The sequence below is a fragment of the Drosophila guanche genome, unplaced genomic scaffold (assembly GCF_900245975.1).
Source record: "Drosophila guanche unplaced genomic scaffold, DGUA_6, whole genome shotgun sequence".
Lineage (NCBI taxonomy): Eukaryota > Metazoa > Arthropoda > Insecta > Diptera > Drosophilidae > Drosophila > Drosophila guanche.
Window position 1 is genome coordinate 440,479 of NW_022995763.1, and position 21,010 is coordinate 461,488.

Consider the following 21,010-nt stretch of genomic DNA (forward strand, 5'->3'; position numbering starts at 1 on the left):
CATTTACAAAATGAGAAAGTATATTTCGGTATATGTTGCTGGTCAGCTGGTATATTTTGTCAAAGTACCCACGGTCGCACTGGCAAAGAATGCCGAGTCATAATTAAAATAAAAAGTGCATGTAAAAACCGATCATTAAACGCTGTACAAGACGTTACAAGAAGTTAGTGATAATCATACAAGAAAGTAGCAGCAGCATCCAACATGACTGTGACCAACCGGGTAAGAATACTAAAGACAAACATGTCGATTTATTGTGATTTAATGTCGACTCAAATTTAGATGGAAATTGAGTCGGCCTACCAGAAAGGCGAAGGCTTCCGCTCGTATTATATACAAAAGATTGAGGAATTGCAGCTGGTTGTGGCCGAAAAGAGCCAGAATCTGCGCCGTTTGCAGGCCCAGCGCAACGAACTCAATGCCAAAGGTAAATGCAAAGCGAAACAAATGCAAAACGAAACTTCCCTCCAATCGATTTTCCCTTCTTTGCAGTTCGCATGCTGCGCGAGGAGCTGCAACTGCTGCAGGAGCAGGGCAGCTATGTGGGCGAGGTGGTAAAGCCCATGGACAAGAAGAAGGTGCTGGTTAAGGTGCATCCCGAGGGCAAGTTCGTTGTGGACCTGGACAAGAACATTGACATCAACGATGTGACGCCCAATTGCCGTGTGGCCCTGCGCAACGAGAGCTACACACTGCACAAGATTCTGCCCAACAAAGTGGACCCACTGGTCTCGCTGATGATGGTCGAGAAGGTGCCGGACTCCACCTACGAAATGGTCGGTGGCCTGGACAAGCAGATCAAGGAAATCAAAGAGGTTATCGAACTGCCCGTCAAGCATCCCGAGCTTTTCGATGCTCTGGGCATTGCCCAGCCCAAGGGTGTGCTCCTGTACGGCCCACCCGGTACTGGCAAGACCCTGCTGGCCCGTGCCGTGGCCCATCACACCGAGTGCACCTTCATTCGTGTCTCGGGCTCCGAGCTGGTGCAGAAGTTCATCGGCGAGGGGTCGCGCATGGTGCGCGAGCTGTTCGTGATGGCCCGCGAGCACGCGCCATCGATCATCTTCATGGACGAAATCGACTCGATTGGCTCCTCGCGCATTGAGTCCGGCTCGGGCGGCGACTCCGAGGTGCAGCGCACCATGCTGGAGCTGCTCAACCAGCTGGACGGCTTCGAGGCCACCAAGAACATCAAAGTCATCATGGCCACCAATCGCATTGACATCCTCGACCCGGCCCTGCTGCGTCCCGGTCGCATTGATCGCAAGATTGAGTTCCCACCACCAAACGAGGAGGCTCGCTTGGACATTCTCAAGATTCACTCGCGCAAAATGAACCTAACGCGCGGCATCAACCTGCGCAAGATTGCCGAACTGATGCCTGGCGCCTCAGGGGCTGAGGTTAAGGGCGTGTGCACCGAGGCTGGCATGTACGCGCTGCGCGAGCGTCGCGTCCACGTCACCCAGGAGGACTTTGAGATGGCCGTGGCCAAGGTGATGCAAAAGGACTCCGAGAAGAACATGTCCATCAAGAAGCTGTGGAAGTAGTGCGTAAAATTAGTTTTCCCTCCCCTTTTTTTTCCCCATTAAACGTCAGCCCGTAGTTGGCGATTATTCTTCACATTTATTGATTGTATTTGTATTTCTGCTTATTGTTGAGTGGTGGATGCTGGACTGCTGCGTGGACTCAGTTGGCCGCCTGGCGTTGCTGCTCTTCGGCTTTGAGCATGTTGAAAATCTCCTTAGAGTCGGCCACATCGAAGCAGGAATTGCCATCGTTGTCGTTCAGCTCCAGACTGGCCTTGAGCTTCAGGAGCGTGCGCACACCCTCGACGTGGCCACAGCTGGCGGCATAGTGCAGCGGTGTCTGCAGCTCCAAGTCCAGCTCGTTCACGCTGGCGCCCATCGACGACACCAGAAAGTCAATGATGTCCACGGCATTGCGATCGGTGGCCCAGTGAATGAGGGCCATGCCGTTGTCATCCTTTGCATTGGCATCGCTCGCCTTCATCTTGTGGCGCAGGGCGGACAGATTCTTCTCCTTGACCAGATCGAAGAGGGTCTTCTTGTGCTCGGGCATCAGCTCCTCCTCTGGCATCAGTTCGATGGAGTGAACGGCCCAGCTGCTGCCCTTCGACTTGCCGCACTCCTCCCTCCAGTTGGGATTGAGTTGCTGCAGCTTCTCGATGTACGCACGCTGGGCATCGGCCTGGGACATGTCGCCCAGTGCCTTCCAGGCGTTCCACTTGCTGCGCGCCTGCATTTGTAGGATGGAGGGGCATGGCTGATTGCAGCCACCCTCGGCGGCTTGTTTGTAGTACGCGTAGAAGTCCAGCAGATCGGATTTCTTCAACTTATCCGCCTGCCCACTCACATAGTTGGTGGCCAGCTCGAAGCTGCTCTGCTGCTGCTCCTCTTCGTCGAACAGATCCGAATCTAGATCCATGATGATTATTGAATTGAATTTGTTTTGCTCTTATCAGTTAATTTAAGTTGCTTTAGTTGCTTATAGCTACTGTTTTGGTTTGGGGGCGAATGCAAATTGCGAATGGAAGTGGGGAAAAAAATGCTTTAGCGTCGCCGCCTTGTTGGTTGTCGCAGCCTGGCACTGTCTACGACTTTTGTATGTTGAGGTAATGCCCCTCCAGTATGTGCTTTTGTTCGTTTTCGATTTTCTCTAGAGCTGTCAGGCTGTTGAAGCTGACAAAGCCGTAGCCTTTGGAGCAGCCCGTCTTCTTGTCAAAGATGACGTTTGCCGATAGGACACGACCGAATTCCTTGAAATAGCCACGCAGCTCCTGATGGCCCACTGTCCAGGGTAAGTTGCCCACGAATATGCGGTGCACCGATTTTCCAACTTTTGCTACTGCGGTGGCCATGTGTGCGACTGCGAAAGCAACAATTTTCAATTTTGATGTTTTAGTTGATGATCTTGGGGCCGCAGGGCCGCTCCTTACCAGCTGTGTTTTTCCCGTTGTTTCCGGTTGCGTAAATACTTGTTGTTGTTACCAGTGTGACCGCGGGTGTATCTGAGACGTAAACCGCATTACCCTCACAAATAGACCTCAATATACTTTCGCATTGTCAAAATATACCGTAAATATACCATACATTTTAAATCATTTTCCTCGATTTTGATATTCTGATTCATATTACCAGCTAATTATGACTTTCAGCACGAAACCTATATTTTTGTTCGATTTATCAATCAATTATTCACAATATTGGCTAGTTTTCATGACATCTTTTCATTGCACTGTTTTCGAAATATGGGTTAATAGTAAATACAACATAAATTAGCATAAAACGTGTGAATGTAACGTAAGGGTTACGTCACTTGACTACTTGTTGCTGGTCAACCGGCAGTATTTATGAATGTTCATATTCCGTTTTCCAAGCTTTTAAACATAAAACTGGAAAGAGTTTCACACTTTACGCCCTTATGGCACATTTTAATGCCTAACAGCACTGTTGAAGAGTGCTGCCTTTTGCCAGTTGCCAATGTTCCTCCACTCTTGATGCTTTCCATGATGGATCCTGGGACACTGATGGATACTGTACACAGATGTAGTCTCGTGTAGAAAAAACGACAAGGACATGTCAGTGTATTTTTAATGCTTAATAATTCCAAAAAGGGCTTTAATAAACTTTTCAATGACGCTTATACGTAAAAACTTGCATATATTTACATATATATAACCACACAAACATCATCATATCATTTTGGATCTTCATATATTTTCCCTATCTGTTACAAGGATAAAAAAAAAACACAACATAATTTAATTAATGAAAAAATTCGTTAATGTGTCACAGCACCACCATTTTGTTGTTGTTGTTGTTGATGATAATTTTAGAAGATTTTCTCTCTTACGTTCTCTGATCCTCATAGACTACTACACACTAGGGCTAGGTCTAGGTCTAGGTCTAGGGCTAGTTCTAGGGCTAGTTCTAGGCTAGATCCCACCTGCTACCAAAGGCGATGCAGATGCAGATTACGCGACAGCACCGATCGCACATCGTTGGTAAAGCGCAGTGCGTCCAGCATGGGCAGCAGCGACAACAGTGCCGTGTCCATGGGATCCGAGAACCAACTCTTGATGGGTATGGCATTATTGGGGAAGCAGCGGTACGCTCCCGGGGAATTGTCAATTATAAATATCTGCAAATAACAACAAAGAAATCAGTAAGTCTGTTGACCAAAAGTGTATGTGGGATGCTGCTCCTTTTACCCTATTCAAGTCACTGCATATGGCAGACAAGTCTTTGGTATACGATCCATAATCGGGCGTACAGTGTTGTCTGTAGTAGCGCCTCCGTAATATGTTCCGACCATTGTCCAGCTTGTCCGCGACAGCAGCTCCATATATCTCCATGCTGGCGGTAAATACCACCAGATCGTACCACTGTGAGACCTGCAAATGGATGATAAATTGCATTAGCATTGGGTATGGAAAAGGAAATGGATGGGTCCACTTACCACATCCAAAAAGTAGTCCACATGCGGTCTTTTGTGCACAAAGAAGCGCACTGGATTCCGATCGATGGTCACCTTGACGGTGAAGTCATGCGGTGTGCCCGGCTTCACTGTGTTCCTGGGCATCGCATTGTGATGTGAGTGTATCAGCGTTTCGTCCAGATCCAGGACCAGCGTTTTTCGCTGCACCAGACTGAGGCGATGCCGCGACACCGGTGACAGCGGGAACAGTTCATATTTAACCGGTTGATACTGGATAAACTAAACAAGTTAATCACAATCAACTCTGAATCGATAATTTTAAATGTCGATATTTACAGTACTAAGAGAGAGAGAGAGAGAGAGATGGGAGTGTGGGAGTGTGAGTGGGTGGGAGCAAGGGTGCAAGGGTGAGGCATGCCGAAGGTCAGTTCATAAAGCAACTATATAAGGAGGCCTTGTCGGTGGCAGAGTTACTCGCTGCGTTACCCAATTCTCAGTGCACGTTTGCTTGTCGACGCGGAAGGTTGGTAGCCTACATTTTTTTTCAATATATTTTTAAATGTTTATTTTTTCAGAACACAGGCTACTATTATGTAGCAAACTATTACAAATTAAACTATGAAACAATTATTATGTTTTTTCACATTGCCTTCAAATGATTAATCAGCACACTCCATTGTCGTTGCCCTCACACTTACAGCGAGAGCCCTTCCACTCGCACTTTTCACTCGCACCAGCCCATAATTTTTTCCGACGAGACCTCCTTATAAAGTTGCTTTATGGGTCAGTTCTTCTTGCAAAGTCATGATGAATCCGTTTTGGATTGATAAGGCAAGCCTCGAGTGCAGTGCCCCACACAAAATATTGATAAAGGGTTGCGATTGGAATTGGGGTGGCGGCGTATGGGTACACCTTAGCGATCCTTCACTGTGCACGGGCCAGCTCGGTCTTATCAACTTCCAGTGGCATTTATTGTAGCTATTTCATGTGTGTGTGTGGATCGGGTTAGTGGGAATTGATTGGTGGGGCTGGGGTGTTGGGGGGTCTTTAAACTATTAGTTTTTTTCTTGCTTTTTTGGGGTAATACTTACAGCTCGCACATGGCGATTGAACATGAAACAAATGCATGTCCAGACTTTTGATAGCAGCAACAAAAGTGCACGGAATTTCATTTGCAGAAGGGAAATCATTTGGTAAGAAGGTTCCGTCCGGTATCGTCTTCTTACCAAATTTCTATGTCTACTAATTTTTCTGAGTAGAATCTTGAATGAATGGGTGAACGCACTGCTGCAATCGACCGACAGCTCGACCCGACCGATGACCGATGTTGACGATGTTGGGGATGGAGTTATGCCGCTTCGGTCTTTTGCATTTGTTGGAAAGGGAGAGGGAGCGAGGAAGAGAGATCGCTTCGGTGTGTACTGTTTTTTTTTTTTTCGGTTTTATGTGATGTTCTTCTGCTGCTGCTGCTGCTACTGCTGCTGCTCCGTTCTCGCTTTCACTTCTGCCTTCAAAATAAGTCTAAAATATTGCCGGCTAATATTTCTTCGAGGGTTCCTTTAGCTTTTAGTACTATTGTTTTGTTGCTTCTATTGTGATAACACGCCGCCTTTGATTTTTGTTGTTATGCCGAACAAACACACACACACACGCACGTACTATGCACACACGCGTGAAAAACACCGTAGTAGAAAATCGATAACAAGATACCGCCGCCTGGTGTCGCGTTCCACTCTCACACTCAACCAACGGGTGGGGAGGCACGGAAATCGCTATAACAGAATCCGAAACAGAGTTTCCTTATTTTATTTTAGCGCGCTTTTTGTCGCCTCTATTTGTTGCCTTGCTCCGATAGGGCGCTGATCTGGCATATCTTTTGGGTTCTCTGTTTCTGCCTACTGGCTGGGACTGGGCAACATACAGCAGGGCACAGCACAGTGTACAGAAATCGGGAGATTTTCTATTGAGCAACAATTTTGGAGGATTGCTTGCATATAATTATTGCACTTTGATTTGATTTATTTGAACCCTTGAGTGATGTGTTGTGTGCGGTTTTTCGGTTGGATAATCTCGCGGCTGCCGAGGGTTCCTCATAACTGTTTTGGGTTGCTCTTTAAATTATATAAATATAGTTTGTCAGCGCTTTTTTTGAAATTTATTTTTCAGCGTTTTTGTTTGATAAACTCTCACACTGATGTACACATGCAGACACGCGCGCACACACACACAGAGTTTGGCCAAAAGCCAGCCAACAAAATATAATTGTGAAAAAATAGTGTATGAGGAGGACCGTCCGTGGAGTGGAGGAGTGGAGTACTATGCTATCGATAGGCCCCGTTTGTTTGATTGCCGGCTGCAAAATTGGTTGTTACCGTTGTTTAGCGTTTTTGATATATTTATCACATAAAGTTGCTACAATTTGCGAATATCCTCAATTAAAAACTACAATACTAGCATTATGGTTATTTATTAATAGTATGTAGTGTGGCCCTGAGCGAAGGCCTGCAAAATGATTTGTGCATCGTTGGCAGCACATGCGTACGAGAGCGCCATATTGATGGAGGCTATACAAGAACAGATCCGCCCGTCATGCACTGCCAAATAATTAAATGCAATTTTGAACACTGCCGCGCTGTTTATATGTCCATCAACATATTAAGCGATTAATATTCGAATAAATGCTAGCCAAAAGTAGTGCTTTTGCGATATTTCATATATTTTCAATGTGAATACATTATATGCCTTGATTACGTCATGCAACACTGCGGCGCACGGCATCAAGCGCCGTCTGCACGTGTATGAATGACGGCCAACCGATTAATCGCTTCGAGCAGCCGCCTGGTGTAATCGTTTTAAGCGTCGTTCTGTGCAAATTGCAAAAAGTGTAAGAAAAAGAGAAAAATATGCAGACTTTGCCCAAAACCATTTGAATGCCAATTGTGCCAACGTTCAATATTCAGACGACAACCCAAAGCCAAGGGGCAGGTGCAAAGTGCTCGAGGATTTAAACAAATTATTTTTCGTGTCTCCTGCGTGTGTTAATGTGTGTTGCGGCGCGTGGGTGAGTGTGTGTGAGCGAGCGTGCCAGTGTGCGTGTGTGTCAGTGTAAAAAAAAAGCCGCACACTGCAAAAAAAGGAAAATTTTCCTTTTTCTCGCATTTGGCAACTGAATAACCGTCGAAAGGTGCGCCCCCCCAACCCCGTGGCGAACCGACGAATCGGTTTTATATATTTTTTTGCCCCAACCGGTTTAGAATAACCGCTAAAATTGTGGAAAAACAGGAGAAAACTCCCAAGCGGAAGAAGAAGACTGCAGCCAGTAAAATGTCTGCAGTTTACTCGCCGCAGCCGCCGCAGCAGCAACAGCAGCCGCCTCCCCCACCACAGCAGCAGCAGCAGCAACCGCCCCCCAATGCCATGTCCATGCAGCAGCAACAGCAGCAGCAACAACAACAGCAGCCACCCGGCGTCGGTGGTGGCGGCGGCGGTGGCAGCGTCCTCGGCTCCCAGGGCGGGCTGCTGCCCATGGGGCTGCAGCAGCAGCAGCGTATCACCGGTGTGCCGCCAATGGGGATGCCCGGCTCCCCCGGCAGCATCATCACCGGTGTGGGTGGTGGACCCGGCGGTGTCGGTGGTTGCGGCAACATGATGGGTGTCAACCCAACATCGACTCAACGCGGCGGCGGTGGTGTCGTCGGTGGTCCGCCGCAGGTCAACTCAGCGCAAATCCAGAAGATGCTCGACGATAACTGCGGCCTCATCCAGACGATCCAGGACTTCCAGAGCATGGGCAAGGCGCAGGAGTGCATGTCCTACCACGTGGCCCTGCACAGGAATCTGGTATATCTGGCCCAGCTGGCGGATCCTGCAATGAATATCTCCCAGATATTGCCGGTGAGTGCTGACCCCAAAGGCAGGTGGCTCGGACTTTTCTAATCATTTAATTCTCTCTGCTACACACACACACACACACAGCCGCCACACATACTGCAGACACAGGCGATGCAGCAGGGCAACCAGCAGACTCCGGGTGTTCCCACCGGTCCTCACGGTATGCTGGGTGGCCTCCCACCGCCCCAACAACAGCAGCAGCAACAGCCACAGCAGCCCGGCGGTCCCGGCCAGGGCCAGCCCCAGCAGCCGGGCGGGCCACCGCAAATGGGTGGCATGCAGCAGCATGGCAGCGAGCCCGGCGTCCAGATGACACCCTATGGCGCCCAGCAACAGCAGCAGCCGCCCCATCCCGGCATGCCGCCCAATCCTCAGCAGCAATCTCAGCAACAGCAGCAGCAGCAGCAACAACAGCAGCAGGCAGCGGCCGCAGCGGCGGCGGCAGCAGCTGCAGCAGCGGCAGCCGCTGGCCAACAGGTGACGCAAGTGAGCCAAGCCGGGCCGCTGGTCCAGCAGCAGCAGCAGCATCCATCGGCGATCTACCGCAACGCACAGGGCGGGGGACAGCCGGGACAGGGACCGGCACAGCAATCGATTCTACCCAGTAAGTGTAAAGTATCCGCCGAGCCAGTGGAGATTCGAATAGCTTCAATCGCTGATCCTCGATATCCTCCTCCTTATCCTTCTTGCAGATCAACAGCAACAGCAGCGGCCCAACAATGGCCCGCTAGCAGGACCCGGCCAGAACCAACAGCCACCACAGCAGCAGCAGCAACAGCAGCCGCAGCAGGGCGCCCAGCAGCAGCAGCCGCCCAATCAGCAGCAGCAGCAGCCCCAACAACAGCAGGGTCCGCAGCAGGGCGGACCGGGTGGTGTGCCGCCACCACAGACACCGTACCGCGTGAGCTATCAGCAGCAGCAGCAGCAGCACGGACACTATCCCGGATATCCGCCGCAAACGCAGCCGCAGTATCAGCCGCAGGGCGCCTATCCCTATGGTCCGCCGACGCAGGGCTATGGGCCACCGCCGCCGGGTCCACCGAATGCAGCGCAGGCTGGCTACCATCATGGCGGAGCTGGCGCAGGAGCCGGAGGACATGGCGGCTATCAGCCCAATACTGGCGGACCCGGACAGCAGGCACCGCCACCGGGCGTCTATGCACCACCGCCAGGCAGCCAGCAGGGCGTGCCGCCTGGGCAACAGCCACCGCCGCCGCCAGGACAAATGTATGGACCGCCGCCTGGCACCGCTGGCGGTCAGCAGGTGGGTGCGCCGGGTGGACCGCCTGGACCACCGCAAAGCGTCAGTCAGTATGGTCCGCCGCCGCCGCAAAACTCTACGGGTGGTCCGCCGCCCATGAGCTATGCCGGGTATCCCCCGAATCCCAATCAGTACGGTCAGGCAGGAGCAGGTGGAGCACCCCCAGGCGGTGGCTACGGGCCACCACCTCCGCCCAACAGCAGCGGACAGTCGCCGTATCAGGCCTACCAGCAGCAACAACAACAACAACAGCAGCAGCAGCAGGCGGTGGGTGCTGGCGGCGCACCGCCGGGCAGCAGTTATCCGGGCGGACCGCCAACGAGTGTGGTGTCCGGTGGTCCGCCACCACCACCCGGTGGCTACAGCACAACGGCGCCCAGCCAAACGCCGCCGCCGCAGGGACCCCAGCAGCAGCAGCAACAACAGCCGGGCGGCGGCGGAGCGGGCTCCAATCCGAATGGGCCCAATGCCCAGCAGCAGTCGACGCCGCCGCCATCGGGAGGAGTGGGTGGCAATCCGCAGCAGCAGCAGCAAGTGCCGGGCGGTGGGGCTGGAGGGGCAGGCTCTCAGCAGCAGCAGTACGCGCCTCCGCCGCCGCAACAGCAGCAGCAGCAGGTAGGGCCGGGTGGAGTGGTCGTCTCTGGTGTGGCACCGCTGCCCACACAGGTGCAACCCACATATTCGACGCCTGGCGGCGTCACAGGCTACGGGCCGCCGCAACCACAGCAGCAGCAGCAAGGGCCAGGAGGACCACCTACCTCCCAGCAGCAGCAGCAGCCACCACCTACCGGGGGTCCACCCAATCCCCAGGCCAGTGCCCAGCAACAGCAGCAACAACAGCAGCAGCAGCCGCCACCGAATGGTGCCACGCCGAATATGCCGCCGAATCAATATCAACCGGCTCCGGGTGCCCCACAGCCGTACGGAGGTCCGCCGCCACAGGCATACGGACCACCACCGCCGGGCAGTGCCTATCCAGGGCATGCGTACCATCAGCCACCGCAGGCGGGGGGTTATGCCCAATATCCGCCCACGCAGGGCTATCAGAGCTACAGGCCGGCTGGCGCACAAATGCCGCCACCCGGTGCACCCCAAGGACCGCCACCAACGGGGGCCTACGGCTACTACAGCAATCAGCCGCCGCAATGAGGCTGAGCAGAAGCGGTGGCAGACGGAAATCCACTCGAAAAAATGCTCATGATGAAATGGGATTCATGAAGGATAAAAGGCGGGACACACCGACAACCACGCCCAAAATGAAGACGATTCTTTTTGCATACAATTTAGAGATTTAAGCGGCTGATCGGGAGACAGTTATCTAAATAGATAAATATATATATATATATATATATATATAAATACGATTTGATATGTAATGCAGTAGTAAGGCAACTTTCTCCTCCTGTCCCTCCTTTGCTTCTCCCTGGCGAGAGAGTGAGCCTTGTACGGTCTTTTAGTTGTAAGTTCTCCCCTCTATATAGTAGTAGTAGATGTGTTTTCTTAACCATAAGAATTAGCTATTTAAACTAATTTTTTTGTCGAGTCCGTAGTAGTAGCCACACAGTGTGAAAGAGAGAGAGAGCAGATAGATAGAGATGTCTGTTCATGCATGCATATTTCACTTATATATATTTGTATTTTATTTTATTGTTTTGATATGATTTGATTCTAGCATGGGCCTCGCTCCTGCCCGTTTCCCTCGTTTTCATTGTTCTTTGCGCGTACTATAGGATAAGCAGCTCTACCCTTACACCCCGTAAAATTACTATTTAAAAGCAGATATTATAAATAATACAATTAACTATATTTCACAATAATATACAAGAAATTCAAGAAAAACTAAAGCGAGAGAGCGGGAGAATTCCATTGATGCCTCTACACTAATGGCTGGCACAGTACGGAACAATTAATTTATATTATAAAAAAACATTCAACAAGGAAAAGGAGAAGAACATAAAAACTTAAAGCTAAATAGCACAACTCTGGAAATATAGAAATTTTTGTACTTTTTTTCGTTTTACATTTTTTTTTTATAGTTAATGAATATAGTGGAATACAGTGGACACTCCATAGGTGGACTTAAGACTCTTATAAAGTTTGATAATAATTAATACGATGGATCTGATATTGGATGCTTGACTTCTATTTAAATAATTATTCAATTAATGCGTTTTATTGCCTAAAAACACACACACACAAAAATGAGTTCCAAAATATAATTAGCATTTAGCATTAAAAACAAAAAAATATTTATTTAGCTAACGGAAGGGAAACAACTACAAATAAAACAAACGACAAAGTTATTGGTCTTTAAGAAAGAAGAAAGAAAACATATTTTGGTCTTAAGAGATTTCGATTCTAGCTATAAGTACGTGCTCCACTGTAGTAGTGATCCTCTCTCCTCCCGTGAACCCTTGCAAAGTGTACAATTAGAAGAAACAAATTCCATTTAGAACTCTTGTAAAGATCTTGTAATTTTGTGGAACGGCGAGAGTTTCTGTATCTCGCTCTGAAGCAGGTCCCACGACTATTGCTGATCTGCTCTAATCCGCTCGAAAATCTCAAATGATCCCCACAGACCCTGGCCCGATACCCCCTTCCACCCCACAGACATCGAGAAAATATATAGGAGATACGAGTATATCAAATAGCATTTAGAAATTTCTATTTTCAAAATGCAAAATAAGAAATACAAAAAAAAAAACAAAATAATAAAAAAATTGAAAAAAAAAAAATGAAATACAATAAACTTGCAAAATGTTTTTAATTTATTCTTAAGAATTGCTAGAAAATAAATTAATTTTTGTAGGTATGTTTTTTTAAGTATTCCTTGAGGGCTGCGTAATAAAGAGAGGAATATAAAATATTCTAGAAATCGAAAGTTATTTTTTAGCTCTGCGAAAATGTATACATATATTTAGAAAATTTTGAGGGGATTCTAATTTTTCTTAATTGATTAATTTGTTCACTCCATGAAGTAAAAGTAAAAAACGAAAGTGTAACGTTAAAAAAAAAATGGTTCCAGCTTGTTTTTAATATTACAATGACTTGACAATGTTTCTAAGAGTTTTTTTGGGTTTAAGCCATTGAAACCATCCCAAAACCTTAGTTCAGAAAATAGGGAAGTGAGGCGCAGAGCGTAGATTCGTGAGGTAAGGCCGCTCTAAATATTCTTATGACAAAAAAGGCAACGGGAATATACATTTTAACAGAGCAGACTTTTTTGGTATGCTTTTGAAAACTTGAAAAGTATTTTCTGTCTTTATGCGTCAGCACTGACAAAGTAGAAAAACAAATTTCTCAACACTGAAACTGTTTTTAACTTTTGCCGCCAGAAATTCCTCAACTTTCTCAGCAAAAATACGAAAAGTACGGCAGTTGATCAAACATTGTTGCAAGATCTTAATATTTCTTTAGTTACAGACGAACATGAATGGTGATTGGGGTTCGTATCGGTATCAAAAGGCAGTCCTGAAAACGTGCCTGAAGGAGGTGATAAGGAGCGGAGACTACATCGTGGGCCACGAGCAGATAATGCAGGCCATTGAAGCGGGTAATGTGGGTATGGTGGTCGTCGCCTACCACGCGGAGGAACCGTACAAGTCCCAAATTCTTCTGGCCACCTTATCGAAGCACACTAAAGTTAGGGTCTTCCGAGGCACTCCCCAGGAATTGGGCGAAACATGCGGCATGGAGCATCTCAATTCCATAGTCGTACTCGATGATGTTATAAACGACATAATAAGCAACTTGGGTGGGAATTGAGTTACTACAAGCACAACTTAAGGCTCAACCATAAGAAAACTCGTCGAATTCCAGTGATATACGCAAGCCAAATCATTTTTCCTATGGAAATCAAACAAAAATTTACACACAGAACATTCACAAATTAATTGGCAAGAATGATTGTTGACTGTTACTGCCTTAAATACATTCATTCGATGCCTAGCTTTGGCTTTTCATCTTTTCATGTCGTTGTGTTCTGTTTCCTGCAACCATCGTCTAGCCAACACTGCTTAACTGCAGCTTCAGTGCACTTTATAAAGCGGCTGCACTTCCAGCAGCAGCGGCCGCATGGCTGCATGTGTACGTGAGAAGCATAACATCTCTTTCCGCACACACACACACACACACTTACAGTATACATAGCATAAACGATATTTGCACTGCTTGCTGAATGCTTCAGCGTGTACAAAAGCTTGCAGCATCACACAAACCCACACCCACGCTTAAATACTGCAAGTGCAGCCGCCTGCAAAACCGCTTATGCCGTTGCACAACACTGGTCCAAATTGTTTCAGTGCCAACGCCGGCGCACGTTAAAACTTTTAAAACACGTGAAATCCTTTATTTATAAGCGTTTTGCATTTATTGAAACATGATTATAAATATTTGTTGTTTTTTGGTTCTTTTAGAGTTGCGGAATAATGTCAATTGTTCTCTCTTGAATGTTTTAGGCTTTTTTGTTTGTTTTTAGTTTTAGTTTTGGTGGAGCTTATCACGACCCCAGAGTTCAGTGCGCGTATTCCTTGTCCTCTTTATCCTCCTTCTCCCTCTCCTTCTCCTCCTCCTCGTCGTTGTCATTTTCATTCTCATCCTGCTCCTCAGGCGGCAGGCATCCTGCTCCTTCAGGGACATCCGCTTCCCCCGCCGTTGGGAGCAACGGGCTGCCACGACTGAACAATTTCTCCTTGAGCTTCTTGAGGAAGTTGCGGGGTGCCGATGTCTGGCGCACCACCACAATCAGCTTGGTGGCCACACTGTGGATGGGGCCAAAGGCCAGGGCCACCACCGTGCAGGCCAGACAGATGACGTTGTAGGGCATGCTGAAGTCGGGCGTGGGCAGCGAGACGATCAGGGCTTCGGTGTGCAGGCCGAGCACATACGACGGACGGGTGGCGTTGAACGAGTGGGCAAAGAGATGGCCCTCCAGCGGCAGGGCCGAGTAGTTGGTGCCCATTGGCAGGGCGCTGGCGACGAGGGCCGCATTGATGTAGTGGCCGTGATTGGCATCGGGCGGATACTCGAGCCACTTGAGCACCAGATAGTCCACATCGATGGTGATGAGCGCCGAGCTCTGGCCGGGCAGCAGGAACCCAATCTCCAGGTGGGTGGGCAGCTCGCGCTGCTTGCCGGGTGCATAGTGGAGCAGCTTGAAGGGCAGCCTCTCGCTGCCGTACTCGTTCCGGCCCAACGGTCGCCGACGGATGTTGAGCGTATGCAGATACGCGTGCACATACCATGGAATGAGCTCCTGCACGAGAATGGGCAGCGGTGCGTAGTGCGAGTTGGTCACCTCCGTGACGATGCGTCCGTGCTCCTGTCCCTGACCCAGCAGATAGCGATGGGCGTAGATTGGCGGCGGTGCGGGCTTCTGGCGTTGGCGTCGCAGCTCGCCCTTGGGCGCCAGCCAGGCGATGTTGAAGAGCCGCTCGCCCTGGTCCTGGAACTGCTCCTGCATGTCGTACACCCCATAGACCACCGTGTAGCCGCCCCGTGTGGTCGTCTCTTCCGCGGGCGGCGGCGGCACCAGCTGGTAGCGGGCGCCCAGCTCGTTGCGCTGCACATAGATCTTGCTGGTGCTCGCCAGCTCGCAGTAGCCGTTGAGGCCCATGCCAAAGAGGCGGCGCAGCGAAAAGTCATTGCCGCTCTGCTCGAGCAGGCGCAGATCGTAGACGAGGTTCGCCGTCTGTGTCATCTCCAGTATGCAGTTGTCCTCGTCGTGATCCTGGCACAGGGTGCGCACCTTCAGGCCCAGCGAATGGTACTTGGTGTTGTGCACATAGCCGGAGTTGAGCAGCGAGGCGAATCCCGAGGCACTGCCGCATGGCAGCAGCTTCTTCCAGGGCGTCAGATTCTCCGTGCAGACAATCTCGCGCGGCAGCGAGGCGTAGCGCATGAAACTCTCCCGATTGGCAGGCATGAACTGGGGCCGCAGCAGATGCTTGGGCGCTATGCTGTTGGTGTTGTCCACAAAGTTTAGTGAGGCGCAGAGGACGCCCGAGAAGACGTTCGCCAGCTGGGCCCACTGCTTGTCCACCTGCTGGTCGGTGAGATTTGTAGCCTTGAACCAGGCCCACATCTCGGCACCGCTGGTGGCCTCAACGATGGGATAGCCCCAGGTCTCGTAGCGCCACAGGCCCTGCGTGAGGCCGATGTGCAGCTCCTTGACATCGAACTGCTGCAGCAGCTCGGCAATGACGCGGGGCGTCAGCTGTGTGTGGTAGACTAACAGATCCATGGCATGACTATAGAGCATGTATTTGGAAAGTCGGGGGCTACTCACGGTTCTCCTTCTGGCCATAGTGCCAGCGTGTGGTAAACTGAAAATATGTGTTTACATGGTCGCCGGATAGCGGACGGACAACGAGCTCCTCATGGAAGTGCTCGTCCTTGGGGGTTGTCTGGGCCACCGCAGTGGCAAGCAGGAGGGCGCCCACACACCACAGATGTGTGCAAGACATCTGAATCTCAATAAAAACTGCAAATGTTCAATTCAATTGCAATCTATTAAAATTGCGGCAAATGGGTGAAAGATAATACACAGGCGGCGCAGGGTTGATTAGATCTGTCGATATTTCGTGCACCGATATCAGGGCTGTTGTGTCCAGTAATCGACAGTGTAAATGCAAATGACCCACAAATAAACAATTTTTGAATGAAAATGCAGATATATATGGCTTTTTCTCGAGTATTTATTTACGCAATTAGTAGTGAGTTCAATAATATTGATTAAACTGATTAGTATAAGATCGAAGGCAAACAAATCTTGCATCAGAGTGGCCTTGGCTGCCATAACAAAATTGTCATAAATGTGCTCTAGAATAATTCGTCAACGAATCAGATCTACAGAAAATCCGAATCGGGATAGTGAAAAAAAAAAATAGTGAAAATTCATAAATTTAATACGTATTTTCAAAATAACCGCCGAGTTCGATACATAATACTGCTCCATAAGAGCAGGGAGGAACGCAAAAACGAGTACAAGCGCTCGAAAAGGTAAGGTAGGAACAAGCCGCAAAAACGACCCAGCAACATCAAACGGCACCCACGAGCCTGACCTCAGCAACAACATGCCATGATTGTTTTCATACAATCAAGGTATATGGCGTTTCAGGGTGAGTTTTGCCTCACATGCCTTCTACATCCGCGGCCGATTCGCCAGCGCGCCCCACCTCTGTTCTACCTTGCGGGCAACATGTTTCCCAGCAACAAAGAGGCGGCAGCCCGCCAGCGAAAACGGCCACATTGCCTGGCCGTCGCGTAAACGGTCCCACATAAATAAATCCAAAACAAAATCGAACGGTACGAGTCGCGGAAGACCGTTATCGTGTGTGCTTTGAAATTATTTTTGGTACAACTAAATTAACAATGAACAACGAGAAAAGAAGCAAATACGCAACAACCAAACATACACGATAATCCAAATAAATCGACGCCCGTCAGTAATTACCGGAGAAACGCAGCGAATTGTATGCAAAATGTTTGTAGGCAGCGTAAATGGATGGTGGTGGAGGGGGCGGCAGGGCACGAATTAAATGTTTATTTGAACATTCTTCGTAAAATGCAAACATTCCTGGGCGCACTGCAATGAAACGACTCTCCCCAGGCTGACTTGACACATTTTCCCCTCATGACGGCGTTTGGGAGATTTTCATTCTATTAACTTTTTGTTCATTTAAATGCGAATGTTCGCCACAAGATACATGTACATGTATGCCATACATATATGTACATATAAATATTAGTAATATTAGATATGAATCAAAGGCTGGGGAACAACAGAAATGACGAAACGTTCTTCTTTTCCCCCCCTTGGCTCGGTCGAAAAAGAAATTCGCGGAAGACACGACAACGGAAAGAAGGAAAGATTTTTACTCGCGTCCGTCGCGGTATACTTCAACTGTTTTTGAACTTTTATTGCGTGTTGCTCTTGCAGCCGGAGCGCCAAGCGACAAAGCCGCTGCCCGACGCGAGGGAGGGAGACCGATGCGAGAAACGTGTGTGCGAGAAAGAGAGAGAAGGCGGCCGCAGAGAGCATGCGCTCAAATGTTGCTTTGAGTGTGAGCGCGAGTGTGTGTGTGTGTGTGTGTCGAACTGCGACGTTGTTCCGCGCTTTTCGTTCGTGTGGTGTTCACCGCTGCCGCCGCCGCCGTAGACTCACACACTGAACGGCGCTGCTCTGCTCTGCCGTGGGCCCAATGCCATTGTGCTCTGCTCTCTCTGCGGCCATTTTCGCCGAGGTCTTGTCGCTGTGTCGCCGCAACAGAGGAGTCTTTCACCCCCTCCACCATCCGGACCCCTTCCATTCTTGCTCGCTGTAATCTCATTTCCCTGATACAAATCAAAACAAATTGCAGATAGATAAACAAGAACAGAAAGAAATCATACATTTTGCATATACACACAAACACATTTAACGATAAAGGAGAACTGACAAAGTGACAAAAAAGAAAACAAGAACAAGCAAAAGTAACGGCGAATTCTCGGAATCAGTCGCAGCAAGGCAGCGGAGCGCAAGCGAGACGACAGCACAGCTCCGCTGTGCAGAGCGCAGGAGAAGGAGAGTACTAGCACTAGCAGAGTTGAGCCACCCTCACGCCCTGCACTGCACTGAAAAAGAGAGCGTTGCAACATATATAAGCACACTACGACGCGACCTACTAAAAAAGGTGATTTTTTGTTCAATTTCTATCTTATTATTTACCTCTCTTGAGTTTCATTTTAGTCGTTTTTAACACCTAAAAGCCCTAGATATAGTCTTGTAGAAATTCGATTCTTGAATAAAATGTAACTTTTCTCTCTTTGCATCACTTCCTCTTGCGCTCTCGCTCAGCCAATTCGCCGACGATTTTTGTAGTTTATTTCATAACTTGTTTCTTTTTTTCATAATCACATGTTTTGGTTGCATCCCCACCCCCCGACCATGCCGCAAAACAAAAATTCAAATCGATTTTAGTTCCAAAAACAACAATAAATGTTTTTTCGATTTTCTGCCATTTATTCTCCTAACTTTGCAGCTTTGTGGTCGGCGCTCACTTTCGTTGGTTGGCCACAAAGCGAGCAGCGCAAGAGCACCGCAGAGATAAAGAGAGCGAGCAAGAGAGTAACAGCTGGTTAACAGGGCGCATTTACTTTACAGCATTTCCAAAAGTGTGAGTGAAACAATAAACATTGACCAACAAAAAAAAGGATTGTAAAACCAAAATGTCTGCATTTTTCAATACTTTGATTGTTCTTTGTGGGCGGGGCGGGGTGGATAATTTAATTTTATCCTTACCACAACGGGAGAGACACAGATGACGTCATGTGGGAGGGCCTGGGATCTGACTCTGTCGTTCACGGCTATTTTTATACATACGTGCGAGAGTGTATCTCGCCGCGTGAGTCTGTGTGTATGTGTGCATTCCTCAAATAATTTTGCATTCTATAATGGAAAATAGCCAAAAGAAATGGCTTTGAACGGCAATGTCGCACACACACATATACACACGCACTCAGGCAGACGCTGCTTCTTTTTGGCCTGGCAACGCTACCCGCACCGCATCTTCGCTGACACACAGCACAGCCCCACTCTGGGGCCCTCTGCCGCGCTTTTCGAAAACGCTTCGGGCCGTGCTGGCGGCAGACTGAATGTTTTCATACATTGGAAATTTCAACGAACGGTACTGTGGTCGTTGGTCGTCGTCGACTCGCTGCCGCCGTCGTCCGCTGTTGAATTCGCCGCGTGCCTCTCTCATTTGTTGCTTTGCTGTTTTGTAGCTTGTGGCTCGCTCTCTCGCTCTCTCTTTTCACTGATTTTTTGTTGCTTTGAAAGAAGTTTCTGGTAGCCTCCTTCATTAACCGCACTTATTAATTTAAATACGTTTTCTAGGGAATAACATATACGGACTCAAAATTTTAGGCGTTCATTATAATTTGTATTAGTAAGAGTACATATAATATAGATAAAGGGCAGCTCAATTTGCATGTTGGATGCCTTCCGTATCACGTACACATGCACATGTATGAATGTACATGTGTATTTTCAAATGTGTATAGCGATTGTGTCAATTTGCCTCGTGATGTAATAGATTTGTTGTTTGTTGTTGTAGGTGCGGCTTCTTGTTGCCCTCCCGCCCGCTTACGATTTGCTGTTCTTCTTCTGGTATATTCCACGTTTTTCCATGCAACGAGGTCATACGCCCATACACATGCACACACACAGGCACATACACTTGCAATAGCAGTCACCCTAAAATAAATCGCTGTTGGTAGCAGTTGGTGTCGTTTTTGCCCATCTGCCTTTTGGGCTACCTGTCAGTAGTGATTGCTCTCCCACTTTCCTGCTGCTGCATCTCTCTTACTCTTGTCACATGTAATATGTAACTTCCGGCTTGTCCTCTTTCTCTCTCCCGTTCTCGAGCTCGCTCTCTGCATAAATCAAATGTTCGATGCCCGCATGTTCGCGAGTGTTTTGTATATATATACTTACATGCATACTGGTTCTGCTCTATCTGACTCTCTATCAGATTTCTGTTTGTTTATGTATTATTATTAAGCTATTTACAATTTTCTTCACACCCTTTTAGTACATTTTACAATGAATGTCTGCTCTAATGCTGTTGTTTTGCCTGCTCTAGAACTACACACTCGTTATGTTGTTTACAGAAGGTCCAACGATTATTCGTTCACCACAATAACATCTAAATCGAAAGAACGGTTTATTTTTTAAACTTATATGCCATGCATATACAATAATATGCATCAATCATATTATTTATGGCTGATGTTGAGTATTGGGAAGTTTTTCCGTTTAGGGCTTACACATGTGGGACCGAGTGTAAGTGGGCAAGTACATGCATAAATATGTATGCATGAATGTATATATGTACATATACATATACATATGTCCATTGTATGTACATATAAGGTGGCCGCATTTTTTCGAAAAATGAGAGCACATAAAAACGATTGCTGCCTTCTCATAACTATTTGCCCAGCGTTACCCCTTCCTGTTCCACCACCTACCGACTCCTCCGCAAAAATGATTGATGTAACTGTGTTTGCATTTGCATTTGCGTTTGTTTCCTTTTGTCTCTAAATTAAGGCCCATTAAAATTAATTAAGATATTGACCCAGTTCGTCGGCAAGCGGCACAAATGGACAATTTACACTGTGACGTCATGTGCACTAGAAAACTGCATTAACATACTGTTACAATTTAGCAATAAAATTGCTTTATCTAGAGCACCCTGAGAGCGGGAGAGAAATAGAGAGAACCTCGTGGGTGAGAGCAGCGATCGTTGTCTGAGCGGGGTACAGTAGCAACAACAGCAGCGGCAGCAGCACAGTGCTTGCTGTCTGCCCATTCAATTGATTGTCAAGTTTATAACTTAACATCGACGTTGCTGCTGCTTG

At 48.2% G+C, this 21,010-nt stretch overlaps 6 protein-coding genes across 9 annotated transcripts; 2 read left to right on the top strand and 4 right to left on the bottom strand.

Moving 5' to 3' along the window:
* The first annotated feature begins 66 nt into the window (after positions 1 to 66).
* LOC117590994 (26S proteasome regulatory subunit 8) lies at positions 67 to 20,603 on the top strand. 2 transcript variants are annotated; one of them, XM_034284075.1, is made up of 6 exons: positions 67 to 222; positions 283 to 427; positions 493 to 1,547; positions 1,939 to 1,948; positions 7,779 to 7,784; positions 20,593 to 20,603. In XM_034284075.1, the coding sequence occupies exons 1-3, from the start codon at positions 205 to 207 to the stop codon at positions 1,545 to 1,547; spliced, it is 1,218 nt and encodes a 405-aa protein (XP_034139966.1). In that variant the 5' UTR covers positions 67 to 204; the 3' UTR covers positions 1,939 to 1,948; positions 7,779 to 7,784; positions 20,593 to 20,603. The 2 variants fall into 2 exon arrangements, with proteins under 2 accessions (XP_034139966.1, XP_034139965.1); XM_034284074.1 differs by lacking the exons at positions 1,939 to 1,948; positions 7,779 to 7,784; positions 20,593 to 20,603 and having other exon boundaries at positions 493 to 1,626.
* On the bottom strand, positions 1,601 to 2,479 carry LOC117591009 (acyl-CoA-binding domain-containing protein 6). Its single transcript, XM_034284094.1, has one exon. It carries the CDS (start codon positions 2,443 to 2,445, stop codon positions 1,687 to 1,689), a length of 759 nt encoding a protein of 252 aa, XP_034139985.1. The 5' UTR covers positions 2,446 to 2,479; the 3' UTR covers positions 1,601 to 1,686.
* LOC117591023 (SRA stem-loop-interacting RNA-binding protein, mitochondrial) lies at positions 2,476 to 3,027 on the bottom strand. Its single transcript, XM_034284111.1, has 2 exons — positions 2,957 to 3,027; positions 2,476 to 2,886 (listed from the first exon to the last, which is right to left on the bottom strand). Exon 2 carries the CDS (start codon positions 2,876 to 2,878, stop codon positions 2,612 to 2,614), a length of 267 nt encoding a protein of 88 aa, XP_034140002.1. The 5' UTR covers positions 2,879 to 2,886; positions 2,957 to 3,027; the 3' UTR covers positions 2,476 to 2,611.
* On the bottom strand, positions 3,718 to 6,971 carry LOC117591011 (CTD nuclear envelope phosphatase 1 homolog). Of its 2 annotated transcripts, none has more exons than XM_034284098.1 (4): positions 5,550 to 6,971; positions 4,480 to 4,728; positions 4,232 to 4,414; positions 3,718 to 4,161 (listed from the first exon to the last, which is right to left on the bottom strand). In XM_034284098.1, exons 1-4 carry the CDS (start codon positions 5,646 to 5,648, stop codon positions 3,970 to 3,972), a joined length of 723 nt encoding a protein of 240 aa, XP_034139989.1. In that variant the 5' UTR covers positions 5,649 to 6,971; the 3' UTR covers positions 3,718 to 3,969. The 2 variants fall into 2 exon arrangements, with proteins under 2 accessions (XP_034139989.1, XP_034139988.1); XM_034284097.1 differs by having other exon boundaries at positions 4,480 to 4,737; positions 5,550 to 6,970.
* LOC117590978 (basic proline-rich protein) lies at positions 7,779 to 12,293 on the top strand. 2 transcript variants are annotated; one of them, XM_034284051.1, is made up of 3 exons: positions 7,779 to 8,352; positions 8,434 to 8,959; positions 9,042 to 12,293. In XM_034284051.1, the coding sequence occupies exons 1-3, from the start codon at positions 7,783 to 7,785 to the stop codon at positions 10,757 to 10,759; spliced, it is 2,814 nt and encodes a 937-aa protein (XP_034139942.1). In that variant the 5' UTR covers positions 7,779 to 7,782; the 3' UTR covers positions 10,760 to 12,293. The 2 variants fall into 2 exon arrangements, with proteins under 2 accessions (XP_034139942.1, XP_034139943.1); XM_034284052.1 differs by having other exon boundaries at positions 8,434 to 8,953.
* On the bottom strand, positions 14,093 to 16,159 carry LOC117590984 (GPI transamidase component PIG-T). The gene is made up of 2 exons (XM_034284059.1): positions 15,897 to 16,159; positions 14,093 to 15,838 (listed from the first exon to the last, which is right to left on the bottom strand). The coding sequence occupies exons 1-2, from the start codon at positions 16,072 to 16,074 to the stop codon at positions 14,124 to 14,126; spliced, it is 1,893 nt and encodes a 630-aa protein (XP_034139950.1). The 5' UTR covers positions 16,075 to 16,159; the 3' UTR covers positions 14,093 to 14,123.
* Positions 20,604 to 21,010: the final 407 nt, after the last annotated feature.